The sequence below is a fragment of the Chrysemys picta genome, chromosome 9 (assembly GCF_011386835.1).
Source record: "Chrysemys picta bellii isolate R12L10 chromosome 9, ASM1138683v2, whole genome shotgun sequence".
Lineage (NCBI taxonomy): Eukaryota > Metazoa > Chordata > Testudines > Emydidae > Chrysemys > Chrysemys picta.
In genome coordinates, this window is record NC_088799.1 from 58,886,686 (window position 1) to 58,903,218 (window position 16,533).

General features: G+C 53.6%; 1 protein-coding gene across 7 annotated transcripts in view; it reads right to left on the minus strand.

Annotated features, from left to right (window-relative positions):
• The window catches only part of DGKK (diacylglycerol kinase kappa), a 185,266-nt gene extending 168,941 nt beyond the window's left edge, over positions 1 to 16,325 (minus strand). For 6 of the 7 annotated variants that reach the window (XM_005279164.5, XM_005279163.5, XM_005279162.5 and 3 more), the window contains exons 1-2: positions 16,079 to 16,306; positions 14,975 to 15,250 (exon numbers count right to left, since the gene is read on the minus strand). In XM_005279164.5, the coding sequence (XP_005279221.1) occupies positions 14,975 to 15,172 (198 nt within the window). In that variant the 5' untranslated portion in view covers positions 15,173 to 15,250; positions 16,079 to 16,306. Of the gene's footprint in view, positions 1 to 14,974; positions 15,251 to 16,078 lie in introns of all 7 variants that reach the window. The other variant, XM_005279165.5, reaches the window with a different exon arrangement.
• Positions 16,326 to 16,533: the final 208 nt, after the last annotated feature.

Consider the following 16,533-nt stretch of genomic DNA (forward strand, 5'->3'; position numbering starts at 1 on the left):
TCCTGTCTACCTGGCCAGTACATCTGAGTTGAGAGTGCTGTCCAGAGCGGTCACAATGGAGCACTCTGGGATAGCTCCCGGAGGCCAATACCGTTGAATTGCGTCCACACTACCCCAAATTTGATCCAGCAGGGTCGATTTCAGCGCTAATCCCCTCCTTGGGGACGAGTACAGAAATTGATTTTAAGAGCCCTTTAAGTCGACAAAAATGGCTTCGTCGTGTGGACGGGTGCAGGGTTAAATCGATCTAACACTGCTAAATTCGACCTAAACTTGTAGTGTAGACCAGGACTGAGCTACATTACAGACCAACAGCATGCCCAGAGCCCTCCCGATACACCTCCCTGCCAGCACCCTGGCTGAGATCTTCCTTGCACAAGCAGCAACCACTGCTCGAGATCAGATGACCCAGTAACAACCCAGTCCCTTGTCTTCTCAGCCCCACATACAACTCCAGCCCACCACTCAGTTCCAGGTGCTATTCCAAGCCCTCCTGCTGCCTTACTGACCGGGAGATGACAACTATTCTCCTCCTCCACCCCCTCCCTTCCCCTTTCTGTGAGCTCCCAAGTCCTTTCCGCTCGCCCGCCAGTGATCCTACCAGCTGCCCTTTCCGATGCAGCAGCTCGTCCTTGGGCTGCCTCAGGAAAGCACAGCGCTGGCTGCAGCACTGATCGCCAGGAACTTGATGGGCTATGGAGAGGACCCCCTGCAGGAGCAGAGTGGGGAGCAGTGACCTAAGGCAGTGGGGAGGGAAGCTGGTAGCTGGGGGCCTTCATCAGGCCTGACAGCTGGTGAGCATCATCTTGGAGAGTGTGACAGATTAGCTTTCAAGCAGCAATATGCTGGATGGCTCCACCTGGGCTAATGCTTATTAAGGCCGGGCAGGCAGCCAGAGGGATGCTGCCGGCCAGGCAGGCAGTATCCATTCCGCGCCACTTCAGACACACGGGGCTTTTACTGATGCTGCTGGCTCCCACTCCCCCTGATCATGGAGAGTCAGGCCCCTGCTAGCAAAGGGAAGCCAAAGGAAGTCCCTGCTTCCCCCCAAGCCTCTGCTTTAGCGGCCCTGGCAGAAGGATGGTGAACAGATTTAAAGGACCCCATTGGCCAGGCCAATGCAGCCCTTTGACATTGTCTAAGTTCTGGTCCTTCATGCTCATCTACATCAGTTTCATCTCTCCACCACTCCCAGAAGGGGCTTCAGTCCACCGCCTGCCGCGGGATAGCAGTGAGGCTGCTCGAATGGGAGACTAAGGAAGGGGTTAAGGAAAGATCTCTGCTTTCTATTAGAGCCTTTAACTTGTGGGCAAGCAGATCAGAGTAGGTTTCTCTCAGTGGCTTGCTCCATGTTTCCTGACTTGGGCTGCCAAGCACCAGATGAGAGCAGGTAGAAAGACATTAGCAGTGAGAGAAAGCATATGTGTGCTGCTCACACACCAGGACCTGAATTCTCAGCCAGTACTTTCAGCTCCGTGGGTCATTTTCCATCCTACTTGGATCCTGCCAGGGCTGGAGCTATTGATTTCACGATTCACAAATACCCCACAAAGGAGGCAGGTGTTCACTCTGCACCACCCCTGCTGACCTGGGACTCCTGGGAGGTTCAGAAACAGGCCAGGTCTACACTACAGAGCTTAGCAGTGTCAGGCAGGGATGTGAAGAGGTGTGATCTGACTGACAGGGGTGTGCCACACCACCCCTAGTGCAGACACAGTTACACGGGCAAAGCTGTATTTTCACCGGTGAAGCTTGTTTCACTCAGGGAACCAGAATAAGCTATGTCAGTATAAGCTGCATCCACACTAGAAATGCTTTGCTGGCATAGTACACTGGTACAGCTACTCTGATAAAGCCCAGCTAGTGCAGACCTGGACACAGACATGACACAAGCTGGGTTACAACTAGCAGGGCAATGGTGACACTACAAGCCACAGGGGCATGTGAGAATCCGGTCGGAGGATGAGCCCAGTTTGGAGGCAGTTGGGTATTCAGAAGAGCTGGGAACTCACATGGTGCTGATGCTAAATGGCACTTCTTTACCTGCTTTACAAACATGCACACACGCGCACACACATGTGCATTCACACACACGCCTTCACATTCACACTCTTGCTGTGCACACATTCGCACATGCACAGTCACACCTGGGCACACGCACACGTTCACAGGCTCACATACTCACACCCACCCACACGCACACACTTCTTGTCTTCTTTTCGGTGCTGGTGCCAGACTGACAGCCCTGGCACCAGCACCGTGTCCTCTCCATGGCCAAAGAACCAGGGATAGCTGGAACAACAGCAGTGCAAGCTTCCCCGAGGCTGCCCCAATGGGCTCATGCTGTGATCTGTGAAATTTAATGGGCATGTGACAGGGGACAATATGCTGGCAGCATGCCACCCCCAGGAGCATAGAAACTGCACACGCCACCCCCGGGGCACAGAGTCTGCAGTGATAAAGGGGTCACAAATCTACGTAGGTGTGACGTTATTGACATAAACTGGGACCGTATAGATCATTGTTGCAACCAAGGTCCTGTAGTGGCACCCAAATCTTGTATAAAGGGGGTCAAATGGGGTGTCTAGGACAAGGTTATGGTTTACTGGTTATGATTATGCTGTCTAGATGTGTGTATCAGTTTTGTAGTTGAAGTTATGAATATTGGCTCTATACTGTCTGTATGGCAAACTTATGCTATGCTTCTGGGTGACATCCCAGACAAGCTGAGATTAGCTCTGCCTAGCCTGCTTGATGGCCCATTAAGGACCATCAGCTATACAATGGACCCATTGAGAGAAGGCAGATACGCCTTGTACCTCAGCAAAGTATGCAGGGACTGGCCCATGTGACTCCAGACTCCATGTTGCTGTAATCTTCCACAGTAAGAACAAAGAGGTGATCTTACACCTGGAAAAGACTATATAAGGCTGATGCCTGATCTCCATCTGGTCTTCAATCCTGCTTCTTACCTCTGGAGGAACTTTGCTACAAGCTGAAGCTTTGAACAAAGGACTGAGGACCCATCCCAGCGGGGGATGTATTCCAGAGACTTGATTTGAACCTGCAGTTTATTCCATCGCTGCTGCAAGCCTGAACCAAGAACTTTGCCATTACTGTATGTAATTGATTCCATTTAACCAATTCTAACTCTCATCTCTATCTTTTTCCTTTTATGAATAAACCTTTAGATTTTAGATTCTAAAGGATTGGCAACAGCGTGATTTGTGGGTAAGATCTGATTTGTATATTGACCTGGGTCTGGGGCTTGGTCCTTTGGGATCAGGAGAACCTTTTTCTTTTACTGGGGTATTGGTTTTCATAACCATTTGTCCCCATAACGAGTGGTACTGGTGGTAATACTGGGAAACTGGAGTATCTAAGGAGATTGCTTGTGAGACTTGCAGTTAGCCAGTGGGGTGAGACTGGAGTCCTCTTAGTCTGGCTGGTGGTTTGCCTTAGAGGTGGAAAAAACCCCAGCCTTGGGCTGTAACTGCCCTATTTGAGCAATTTGTCCTGAGTTGGCACTCTCAGTTGGGTTCCGCCAGAACCGCATTGTCACAGTAGGCAAACAGACAACACTGCACACAAAAGTACCTAGGCAGGCAGGCAGATGAGAAGTTTCCCTGTGAGTAAAGAGAGTGCATTTAAGGAGTCTGGGTAGCACCGTGGCCTGGAGTCGCAATAAAGTCCTAGGCCCTTCTGGTGAGTGGGCTGAAGACCTGAGTGCTCAGCCTCCAGGCTTGTCTGCACGCAGAGCTGCACTGGTTCTCCTCAACGGGTGATTTCAAACCGATTGAGTTAAACTGACACCAAAGGCCATGTGGACACTCACATTGGTTTAAACCAGGCTTATTCCAGGTGAGGTTAAGTCAATTAGGAACAGGGTTTAAGCTAAACCAGAGCAAGAGCACTCACACAGGGACTGGCACCGGTTTAAGTAAACTGGTTTAATACACCAGGTCAAACGTTTGTGTAGACGAGGCCTCTGATTCCCTGCAGTGGAACAGCATCTCTAGTCCTCAAGACAGAGACTGGGGGGAAGAGAAAGCTGCTTGAGGATTTGAGTTAAAGGCCTGGTTGGTTCCCATCTCCTACCTAACCTGCGATTAGAGTGACGCTCCCCATATCACTTAAGTGCTGGATCTTGGAGCAACTGCCTTTCCTCGCTTTGTGGGGAGTTGTTCCTAGTGCTAGATGCTGTGACTAAAGGTGAGATCTGGACTGGTTTCCTCCTTACCAGATACAATTTAATGCAAATTACAGTAGGTTGCTTTTCTGTTTGTTTTCACCTTAGAAATTCAGGTCTTGTCTGGCCTATTTGTGCTGGAGAACTCAAGGGTCAATGGGAGAATTCACAGAGCGATGACAAAGCTGATTAATTGACAGGGGAAGTCATTTTTATGTTTTATTCACCCTGTTTATTTTTATGCACACAAATTTAACTCAAACACCCTACAACAATTGAGACAAAAGCTCTCTTTGTGAAAGGTTCAACAGCTCTCCCTTTCCAGAGGGGCAGAGAGAGATCCCACTCTCTGCACTGGGTGCTCCCATGAGACTGCCACAAAGACGGGATATGATTAAACAAACCAGATCAAAGGAACCTTTCCTTTTCAACACCTTTCCCTCCCCTTCCCCATTTCAAGCTCTGTGCATGCACTGGAGAGGCAGCGAAGGGCACAGCTACCCACAGACAGGTGCGATTTCTTCCTTAGCCTCCTTTCGCGATTAAGAACCTGCCATGCTGCATTGTGCTTTGGGCTGGTCGGGGAGTGATTAGATCTGTCACACTGACACCTGTCTGCTGGAAAATGGACTGACCCTTAATGACACTGTAACCCACTTACCGCCCTGTTCGTCCAGGTACTATCGCACTTCTTTCCACTCATGCACAACCCCACACCCCTGAGTCCCTTCCTCTCGCTGGCTCTTAGTTCCTCCCCCCTGATAATCCTATCCTCCCCAAGAGAGTGCTGGCACACCTCAGACACTGAATCTGAGTCTTTAAATCAAACCTTGGTGTCTTTCTAAAGGCTCTGCTCCAACTCGAACCCCTCCCAGGGCAGCTGTTCGGCCGGTCAGGCTAGGTGTCAAATGGCCCATAACATTTCTGACTCTATTAGAGATGCTCCACACTCGGGATTTCCTTTGCCAAGGAAATGCCGGAATTTCCAAATCTGTCTCCAGCCCAAATCCCAGCGAAAAGTCAAAATCGCAAAATTTCCCAGGAAAGAAATTCCAGGAATGACCTGATGGCCCCATTTCACTTCAAAGCAGTTGATGCGCTTCGTCTCCACGTTATCGTCTGGGCTGTAACACAGGGATGTTCACACGCAGTGCTTCGACCTTATGCAAACCAAACAGGGCAACAATTTTGCTACAGAAATGTGGCTGAAATCGACCCAGTCCCACAAAAACGGTTCAATTTTGTGCAATCAGCATTTTCTGCCATAAACTCTTCCATCAGGAAATTTCCACCAGCTGTGGCATCGAGGCAGTGATTGGAATCTATGTGGCCAGAGCCCTGGCCAGGGACACCAACACCTGCCCGGGATGGCCCAGGGCTACTTGATCCTGCCCCAGCGCTGGGGGATGGGCTAGGTCTAGATGACCTCTAAATGAGGGTCGGGGATGAGTGAGGCCAGGTTAACTCCCAGGGCAGGGGCAGTGAGGGCACAAGTGGGGCCGGGTTAATTCCTTCCTGCAGTGGCGCCAGTGGCTCCATGGAGCCAGGCCCATGCTCAGAAGGGGCCCCAGCCTGCTACGCTTGCATTGTGTCCCGAGAGCCCGCCAGCCCGCTGGCTCCCTGACGCCCATCACTTGTTCCTCTGACCGAGGGCTCCTCTCTGCCCTCTAGTCCCATCCCTCTCTCTGTTCGTCTCTGCCCCCTGGCTGGACCCCAATGCACCTCCAGTTTCTGCTTCCCACCGCCTGTGTCCCCAGAGCTGAGCAGAAACCTGGCCAGTCTCAGCTAGGTGGGGAGGCAGAGGGTGACAGTGTGCCTGGGCCCCTCCAGGCAAGTGCGTCTTGAAGCAGGCCCTGACCTCGCTGATCGCGCCACTCCCAAGGGGCTGGAGCGATTCCTGGGCCCGGGACCAGCTCTGGCTGCGCTGCTAGCTCAGCCTCCCAGCAGGGCCAATGAGTGGGCTAGGAGGCAGGGGGTGGGGAGTGGGTCTCTGGGGGGCTCCGGGGTGCTGCTGGGCTGTGAGGTTGCAGGAAAGTTGTGTGTGTTGCGGCACTAGGGAGTGGGCGTTTGTGTGTGGTCCTGGGCAGTTGTGGTGGGGCTATGGAGGGGGGCGCTGGGCAAGGGTGGTGCTGTGCAAGGCGCTAGGCATTTGTGGGGGGGGGCGCTGGGCATAGTGGGTCCAGGGGGGCTCTGGCCATAGGGAATCAGGGGGTGATTCTCTGATGTCCCAGGTAAGGGGCGGGTGAGTTGAGTTCTGGCAGTCTCCCTCCACCCTGTCAGCAGAGCTTAAACACTTGCTGATCGCCCATGGGAACGCCCACACACACCCGGTCCAGGCAGGGTCTGTGGGGTGGTCCCCCTCAGCCATCCCTAGGACAGCATGACTCCCTGGCCTCAGAACAAAGAGTGTGGCATTTGCAGTGGCATGGCCACCCCACCAGCAGGGGACGCTGCCACCAGCACTGCTTTCTCCCCGAGCTCCACCAGCCTGGTGAGGAGCAGGGCAGGGGCAAGGCTGCCAGTCCTGACGCTGCTGCAAATCCCAGATATCCTCTGCTTGAGGGTGACAATGCCACCTACTCCGGCCGCTCAATTAGCAGGGCTGGCCTGAAGGAAAGAGCCGACGCCCCCTGCAGATGTGGCACTGAAGGCAAGGGGGGGTCGTGACCACAGGGTGGGGGTTCAGTGGCACATCTACTTTACAAGAGGGACGCGAGCAGGCACCAGATAAATAAGGCAGCTCATCAAGGAAGCAAATGCAGAGAGAGTGCCGTGAACAGCTCCACAGGGCCGCTTGCCAGAGACAGACGCACCGAATGGGCATCCCCCTGCCCGCCCACCTGTGCCAGCAGCAGAACATTCTGTCTTCAGCCCCTGGCACGGCTGGTGCCCACGCTCCCTGAGGGGCAGGGGGCAGTGCTCAGTTTTTTCTTGTCCTCCCCCGCTCAGCCATGCTGGAGAGAGAGCCAATCCATGTGGCCTGCAGGACGCCATTGGGAACTGAGTCCTCTGCTCACATGTTCCAGACCCAGACTTCCCTAGGATGGGCTTTTAGGGGTGTCACCTGGGAGAGTCTTGGCTTGGGCCCATTTCTGCCTCTGAGCAAGACTGCTCCTCTGCTCCCACCCCACCTGGCCTCCTCTTCTGCTCTCCGGAAAGACAAATGGCTGGAAAGGTCCCATGCAGGCTCCATGGGGCATCCGCTGCCCCAAGCCTCTCCCAGCTACTTTGGGACAGGAAGGCGTTTAGCTTCCCAGTTTGTTATCCTCAATTTGGGATGGAGAAGGGGGATGGAGAAGGGAAGTGACTTGTCCAAAGCCGAGCACAGTGAGTCATTATCAGAGCCCAGGAATTCTGCTTCCTAGGACCCTGCTCTAACCACTAGAACACACTCCCTCCCTCAGCTGAGCTGTTTCTTGTCAAAGGAGTCTTTACAGCTTGGAATTGACACAAGGGTGTTGCGGAGTGTGGGGGAGTCAGGGCCCTGCACCCCTCTTCCCGAGATTCACTGCGACTCTCAACCAGCCAGTAAAGCAGAAGGTTTATTTAAGGACAGGAACACAGTCTCAAGCAGAGCGTGTAGGTACGACCAGACCCCCTCAATTAGGTCCCTCTGGGAGGTTCAGGGAGCTTAGACCCCAGCTTGGGGTTCCCTGCGTTGCACCACCCAGCCCAAACCGAAACTAAACTCCCAACTCCTCCCGCTGCTCCTCTCCTTTGTTCAGTCTCCCGGGCAGAAGGTGTTAATTCTCCCCACCCCCGTTCCTGGCTCAGGTTACAGCTCAGGTAGCTTCCTTCAAGGGAAGTCCCCCCTCCTCACTGCAATCCCCCTGCAACATTCCCAGGTCAAATCTGCCCTGCTCCCTGCTTCCTAGGACCCTGCTCTAACCACTAGAACACACTCCCTCCCTCAGCTGAGCTGTTTCTTGTCAAAGGAGTCTTTACAGCTTGGAATTGACACAAGGGTCAGCTCAGGTTATTAACAAGCAGCTTCCTCTGCCTGGGTCTCAGCTGGAGAGCTCCCCATACCGCCAGACGCCAGCCCCTATCCTCACAGCAAGGAACGTGTCACTCTAGGCACGGTGCCTCATGAACAGCCAGCCATCCAGCTCCGACGCCCCAGCCCATTTCTGCTCAATAAGTGCCGGGGGAGGACTAGAAACTCTCCATGCACTCAGCCTGGCTTGAGGTCTCCAATTCAGTGTTACACGGTGTTGCTTTCATTCACTTCTCATACTCCCCCCGCTTGGCGAGGGTTGGACCAGGAACTGAAGCTCCGAAACTCCCCGATCTCACAGTGCTCACCGCAGGATGGACTGGAAGTCTCAGGAGAGCCTGTTTTCAGATCCCAGCTCAGCAAACCCAACAGCCTTTAGATTTAGCATCCAAGCTTTTAGCTGCTCCTCTGAATTGAACCTCAAACTCTTTGAGGTTCATCCTTCACTGCTAATAAGCAACAATATCTGCCTTTGCAACAGAACCATGGAATTTATAGAGGGAAGAGGTAGATAATGATTGTTTTATAGATGGGGAAACTGAGGCATGATTTACACAACTTCACACAGCAAGTCAGTGACAGGGGTAGAACCCAGGAATCCTGAATCCCTGTCACCTGCTCCAATCACTAGACAACACTTCCGTCCAGAGCTGGGACTAAAACCCAGGTCACCTTGACTCCCTTGGCCCATGCTCTAACCACAAGACAATGCCTCCTTGATCTACTTCCTACTTCCTCTTGCTGATGCAGGATTGCTCCCTGCAGCCACTAGCCCGACAGCCTTCTGGTCCATCCCTCCAACTCAGACACATGCTGTGATGGCACTGTCATTCCAGCTGCAACAAAGGGGTTATACAGGAATGCCCTGGGCATAGGGGGAGTCCTGAGAAGGGAAGAGCCATTGCCACCTCCCACAGGAGCCCATGGTGCAGAGAGCACATCACAGGAGGGAGGGGATGGTTGGGGTTTTCCTGGATCTCCGGCTGCTGGGGCTGTCGGCAGCCATCACACTGCACTGACCCACGCCAGGGCTCAACCCAGCCCCCAGGAGCAGCACACAGGCGAGGTGCAAAGGCCCCCACTCCCTGCACTGAGCCCAGCTTAGGGATAGTGGATTCGGGCCCAAGACTTCACAGAAAGCAGCTGCCAGAGGGAAAAGCGCTGCCGCCTACTGAAACCAGGTACATTCAATCCCAAGGAGAGCCACAGTGGGGCCTGGGACCAGGCTGCTCTCCTTGCTGGGACCCTTCCAGCCCCCAGCCACAGCTTGATTTGGGCAAAGGCCAAGCCATCCCTGCTCTGCATCACTGCGGGATGCCATCTGCAGCTCCCAGAACACAGCAGTGTGCTCTCATTAATACACCCGGAGCCACAGGGCCCAGCATGCAATGCTTCGCCCGCTGGCATGCAGCAATGCATGCTGGGATCTGCAGTCGCCCCAGTCCATAGCTACAATCGGCAAGTGGCCAACGTGGCCCTTGAACAGGCCTGGGGCGGATGCCCCTGAGTTACCTCCACACTCCGCTGATTCTCTAGGGCTTCTGGCAGGTGACTCTGTCTCTCCCTGCATAAGGATGCCACCCAGATTAGCAGAGATTCCCAGCCTGTCCTGGCAGCATCAGAGCTAGACACATGGCAGCATGCCAGGGAGAGCCATCAGGAACTTCCTTCGTGCAGGCATCAGCAAACATCAAATGATCAGACCAGCCGTCAGGCAAAGTTAGGGCCAACCCACCAGTGTGCTTGCCCTGCATGGGAATTCCAAGTGAACAGCAGCCAATGCCAGCTCCAGTCCCCTGTCCTTCCCTTCCCAGCCAGGGCATTGGGAGTCATGGGTTCACCACCACAGTGATGCTTGCTCATTCCCATCCCATTCATGGCTGCCCAACTGGAACTTTCCCTCTGCCCCTCCGTCTCACTAGGATGCCCTGTAGGGAGTTTGTCCTGCTTGTCAGCAAATGAAACCTTTTTTTCCCCAGCCTGATTGATGTTGTTTAGCCTTTTCACCCATGGAACATTCCAGAATTAATGCCATCACAGCTCCCTGCACTGAGGTAAACGACTGCACTAGAGCAGGATAGCGGGGGCCCCCAGGGGGCAGGGCAGCGGGGAATTGGGGGATCTCCAAGGGGTGGACCAGCGGAGAATCGGGGGGGCCTTAAGGGGCAGGGCAGTGGGGAATCAGGACAGTAGTGTTCAGTCCTGAGCCCCACATCACCAGGAGGATACTGAGGAACTACAGGGAGCGGGGGGGGAGGAGCAACCAAAACAGCCCGAGAGCAAGACTGACTGAGTTAGGAGGAAAGATTTGAAGACCTAAAGAGGTGCAGCGTGGTGCAGCAGGAGACACACACAGCTTGCAGCGTGGGAAGGACAGTTCAACGGGGATGCAGTTCTTAAACACAGCATTTAGACTGAGCATCAGGAAAAGCCCCTAGGGCAGAAAGCTCCTGGGCTGAGGAACAGCATCCCAAGTTATAACTAGACTGGACAGAGCCCTGGAGAAGAGTTGGAGGAGCATGCCTGCACTGTTCCGGCGGGCTCAGGGCAGACGAATATAGTTTTCCATCACCAGTTTGTGTTATTCTAACTAGTGTCAGCACCGTCCCATTACCTGGAGGGAAGGAGCCAGGAGATGCTTGTGTCTCCAGGGAGCCTGCTCTTTTCTCTACTTACTGGGACAGGGAAAAGCCCCGGGACAGATTCCTCCTCAACCAGCTGTGCAACTTCATTTATTCCCAAGCCATGTGGGGGCAAAATGCCCCTGTATCAGAGCTCTCCACCTCCTTTGCATAGGAGCAAACGACCACTTCCAGTGCAAGGCTGGGGGGAAGGGGAGGAAGTGGCCCCCACACAGCTCAAGGCTCGCTTAGTTCAGCGGTGCCCTCCACATGTTACTCGGTTATCGCTGAACCAAGTGCATCAGTGACATGTGTGAATCCCAGCCCGGCCAAGCAACATCATCATGCAATGAGCTTGTTTCATTGTGGGTGACTGCAGCAGTGACTCATCCTGGGAAATCGTGCATGGTAACACAATAGGCCTTGCTGCTGCTGTCACTGATTCCACAGCCCAGAGAGGCTCATTCAGAGCTTCTGAGACTCTGGCTGATCAAGGCTCAGTCCCTTTGAAAAACACTGCATAATGGAGGGCCTAGAAAGACCCTGCACACACACACACCCCAGCCAAAGACACACCCATTGCACATGGCTTCCCCGCCCCGGGGGCAATGGACAGACCCTGTACAAAACCCTCCCTTCTCAATCGCTTGCTGAACATTTTAACATTTGATCTGCTGTATTTTACCTCCCCTGGTCCCAGCTATAGTCTCCTCACAGCCATAACCTGGCCCTTGTAGCCCATGCACTTCTATCTCCCAGCTATCCTCCACCACTCTTCCCACAGCACATTCCCTCCCCAGCAGCAATCATCTGGTACTTAGAGCAGCCACTGGCCTCTCCAGGACCTGGTGCCCCTCCAGGCAGTCTGGCCAGACTGCTGTGAAGCTGTGCCATCAGGTCTTATTTTCTTCTTTGTGATTAAATGCATTACTGGAGCTGCCATACCACAGTATCGAGATGTGCCTCCCCCGCCCCAATGCATGGACCTGGACCTGTCCTCTAGCCCAAAGAGCTGGACTGAGCTACCCTCAAAGCTCAGCTGATGCCACTCCGGGTGAGCGGGCAGGTGGCGCAGATGAGCAACATGGTGTTCACTCGGGCAGAGAGCACTGCTACTAGAACCCAGTTCCTGACTCAGTAGCCCAGAACATCTGCCTGTTAGAGCACCAGACGAGCCTGCTCTGACCTTATCTAGTACATTAGATACCCCTGTTTCCTCCCACACTCAGGCAACAGAATCCCATTGAACGGCACAATCCTGCCTCACGGTTTAGTGCCCACACTGCCCACCCCATAGCGCAGAGAAGAGGGGCCACCTCACTCATGATGCCATGAGTTAGGAGGAAAGATTTGGGGGGGGCATTTTGCTCGCCCTCAATACATTTTCAGGTGGCAACACTACAGGATGTGGGTAGCATGGAGACAGTGCTGCCAGCTTCAGGATGAATGGCAGTCCTCAGGAACTTTATTAACAACTCATTCTAAGCTCCACATTTAGATTCTGTTTTTTTTTTTAAACATACCAAGGCCAGATATGACAAGGTATTTCCCCGTGCGGCTCATATTAACGTCCCAAAAACAGGGGGACCTATCATCTTTTTTACACAGGCATTATTGAAACCTTTCCCCGCAATGCTGGAATTGCAAACACAAGGGCTCTGTGCTAGGGACAGGGAACCAGAGAGTGAAACTGACTAGAAACAAATTGGAAACTGACCCTGCTAGTTTCAGGACTTCTCCACAGGAGGGATTTTTTGCAGAGATGTAGCTATACCAATGCAAATCTCCAGTGTAGATGCGCCACATTAGCATGAAGCAACCTTCCTTTTTTTTATTTTTCTTCTGACATATTCTGTGGCTTCCACATTATGATTTTAGTTAATTTGATGTAAAACAAGTTTCTCTATTTACTTAAATGGAGTCACTCCAGATTTACACTGATGTATCAGAGCAGAATCTGACCTTATATGCACATGCAAGAAAAGAAGATAAATCTTAAATGCTATTAGACATAAACAAGACAATATGTGCTGCTTCAATGAGAACTTTTCCAGGCCGACCTTCCTGATATCCACCATGTTTGTTTTCCCCTTTGCGGCACTTCTGGGCATGGCTTGGTTTTCATTTCTCATCTGCCAATTTGCAATGAGCGGTGCTGCCAACAACACATTTTAATAAGAATTGAGGAGCTACCATTTCAGAGCAAACCAAAGATCCATGGAGCCGAGGCTCCTGTCTCCACTGCCAAATGCTTCGGAGGACAGAGTACAATCTAGTACACCGCACTGTGCAGTGCTATACCTTAGGGACAATTCCTTCCTGACCCCTTAGCTGGTAATCGGTTTATGCCCTGCAGCATGAAATTTGGTAGTTCTTGTCATTTTTACCCTTCCCCAGTTTAACTACAGATGCTGTTTTGACTTATACAAACATCTAAATCTTTTTCAGTAACAATCATTGTCTCTGGGTGCTGCCTGGAGATGGATTTCAAAGAACATTTATCAGTTAATTTTTAAATGGCTGATAATTGATTTTTTCTCTATTGTTTCTAAGATCTTCTTAAAAAAATAAAACGTCTCTCACTAATTGGTTTATTTTTGCCATTTGTCCAACACGGACTCTTTCGGTCTCACCTGTGTTCCAAACAGAGCTAACTACTTTTCTTGCTACCCTCGCTATTTATACCGCAGCATCACCAGACCACTGACTGTGCTGCAAAGGCAGCAGGGGGAACTCACAACACTGTTGTAGGTCCTATCAAAAAGGCATTTATTGCTATTCTGTTCCCCAAGCTCTCACTGAATCCCAGGCAACAACAACCAAAGGCCAGTATGTAAAATCTGGAAGGCTTTTCTCATCAGATGAGATCAGGACAAGTTAGGGTGACCAGACAGCAAGTGTGAAAAATCAGGACGGGGGTGGGGGGGAGCCTATATAAGAAAAAAAAACCCAAATCAGGACTGTCTCTATAAAATTGGGACATCTGGTCACCCTAGGACAAGTTTATGGGGAATTTAATTGAGGGGCTAAAGTATCTGAGAGGCTGCCCATAGGGGATCCAACATGGCCTATGTACTATGAGCCCCCAGAGCCACAAGAGGTTAGATTATGTATGTATGGTTGGGATCTCCAGGCATCACAACAACACAAATTAATAAGAATACAGAACATGTTTACATATCCTTGCTTACAATTTCTGCCCCAGGTATATCTATTTATCTGGCCCCATATGTGCACCCCTCTATCTCTCTGTCTAGGTGAGGGACCTAATTCTCCTTTTGGGACTCAAAGTTTTAGCTAGGAGGAGCAATGACCTGATTGAATCACAGACCTCTGCTCTTTGGGGAGCCAATCAAACCCCCAGATTCTCACGCCCCCAAATCATGTGGGTGTTGAAATCCAAACCCAGATCTCATTTTTCCAAATGTCCGTATCTTTGCACTGAGCTGAAACGAAACTTGGGAGCCAAATACCCACAGACAATTTAGTGCCCAATACCAGATGCTTCAGGGGACCTCGCACCTTCCTCTGAAGGGAACAGCTCTTGGGTCTCTAAAGCTGGGGTGGGATCTGAGTTCCATTTCACCCTTTCCCGACACATGGATGTAGAGGGGCTGATCCTGAACACCCTGACACCAGTTTTATACCTGCCTAAGCCCACTGGCCTCCTGATTCACGCAGCTGTGAGAAGGGAATCAGACCCCATCTCTAGCCTGGCTTCCTGGAGGCAATGTTCCACCCCACTCCAGATCCACAGCAGCAGGCTGCCCTTGTGTTGTTCTGGCATCACTCTGCTCCTGTATCCACAGGGAGGCACCTGTCGCCATCTGGACTCTGGGTGCAGACTGGGCCCAGCTGCAGCTCCCTTCGCTGCTTCCCCGGGGTCCGGCCCCGGCAGAGCATTCCTGTCCCGTGTTACACAAGAGCTGTTGTTCACACAAACACGTGATGGGCCACATCCTCGGCTGGTGTTCATCAGGCAGCTGTGCTGACTGCAGGAGAGTTGCCCCGACTCCCCCCAGCCGAGGAGCTGATAAACCCGGCCGTCACCTCACGCCCTGGCCACTGCGGTTCCCCCCACCCTGAGGTCTCACCACATACATCCTGGTCATTGCCCCACCACAGCACAGACACGCAGCCCCCACCAATGGGCCCCAGCTCCCTTACCTTGCTCCTCATCTGCCCCGATGTAGACACCTTCCTGATGAGCTTGTGAGAGCTGCCCTCCTGCTCGCCCTCACTGTCAGAGGACTCCTCGCCAGCTCCTTCAGGGGAGGCTGGGGCCAGCTTGTCCGAGTCCAGGGAAGACACCGACTCCCTGGCCTTCCTGAAAAACAAGTCCCCAGGGGCCAGTTTCTCGGCCATCTCCAGAGCGTCTCACTGAGGCGTACGACTGAGGTGCAGATCCCAGATGGGCTCAGGGCTCTTCCACTTCCTATGACCCTTTGAAAAAGGACAAGATGACATGCTCTGTGAGAGACCCAGCACATTCCCCCAGTTCGCAGAGCTCCCCTGCCACCGCAAGATCCCCCTTTCATGTCCCCACGGGACATTCAGATCACGAGGGGAGGGACGGGCACACGGAGGTTTGTAACTGGATGCCCTGGGGAGGTCCTAGTTTTAAATGTGGGCACTTCCTCGCCTCTGAAATTCACCCTCCATGTCAAAATACAAACCAGCTGCTTTGCTGTCAAACTTTTTTCCCCCCTCCAAACTCTTCCTCTTTTTTCACCCTCTGATCACAACAATTGTGCAAAGCCCAGCTTCCTTCTCCGGCTGCTTTTTATTTCATGCTGCTGCCTGCAGGGCTTGCTGGGTGCAGTCCCAGCCAGGGCATCTCACCCTTTGGCAGTAAACAAGAACACTCTGTCCTACCCTCGGGGGACCCCCAGCAAATCCCCCACCCTGTCAGCCCCAAATGCACCCCTCCACTCACCTGCCCCGACTACTGTGTTTGCTGGGGGGGGGGGGGGCGGGGGAGATTGTCACTGAAAAGCCTCTCTTCCCCAGCAGCCAAGGAGGCAGGTGATGAAGCCCAAGAAGAGGAGGCTGGGGCTGTCTCTGCCACGGACGGGGCCCACCAGCTGGAGGAGGCACCCGTGCCCCAAACAGGTGGTTGGGTTTATGGACTGGTCCCTGCCCGCTGGGGTGGGAATATACCAATGCAAAGAGCCGCGCCACGGCCAGGACAGGCGGAGCTCCGAGCGCCCCCCAGGGCGGAGAGGTCCCTCCCATGCCAGGCAGCCCCATCCCGGCTGGGGAGGCACCTACCTGCAGCCCCCCGCGTTCGTACGCCGCCGCTCGCCGGCTCCCGCAGTGAGCGCGTGTGATGAGCGCAGTCTCCGCGAACAAGACAGAGGGTCACGGCGGGCTCTGCCCAGCCGGCACTAGCGAGCCCCGCAGGGGGCGGGCTGGGCTGCGGGGCTCACCCGCCGCATCGCTCAGCGGCCGGGCTCCCGAGGCTGGCGCCGCGTTCAGCTCACTGGCAGCCCAGCGATCTGTGGCACATGTTGCTTTTCTGCCTCCGCCCCCCGCGCTGCGCGCCTGTCAGTTCGGGCGCCCCGGCACTGCAGTCCCGGCCCCCCCTCCAGCTTCGCTCCCTGCCCTGCCTTGCCCGCTGCAGTCGCGGGGCCGCTCCCCTCTGGGCCTGATCCGCCCGCCCCTGGCACCAGCTGCGCAATGGGGCTCGTCCTTCCCCGGCCTGCTGCAGGCTGAGCTCGGGTGCG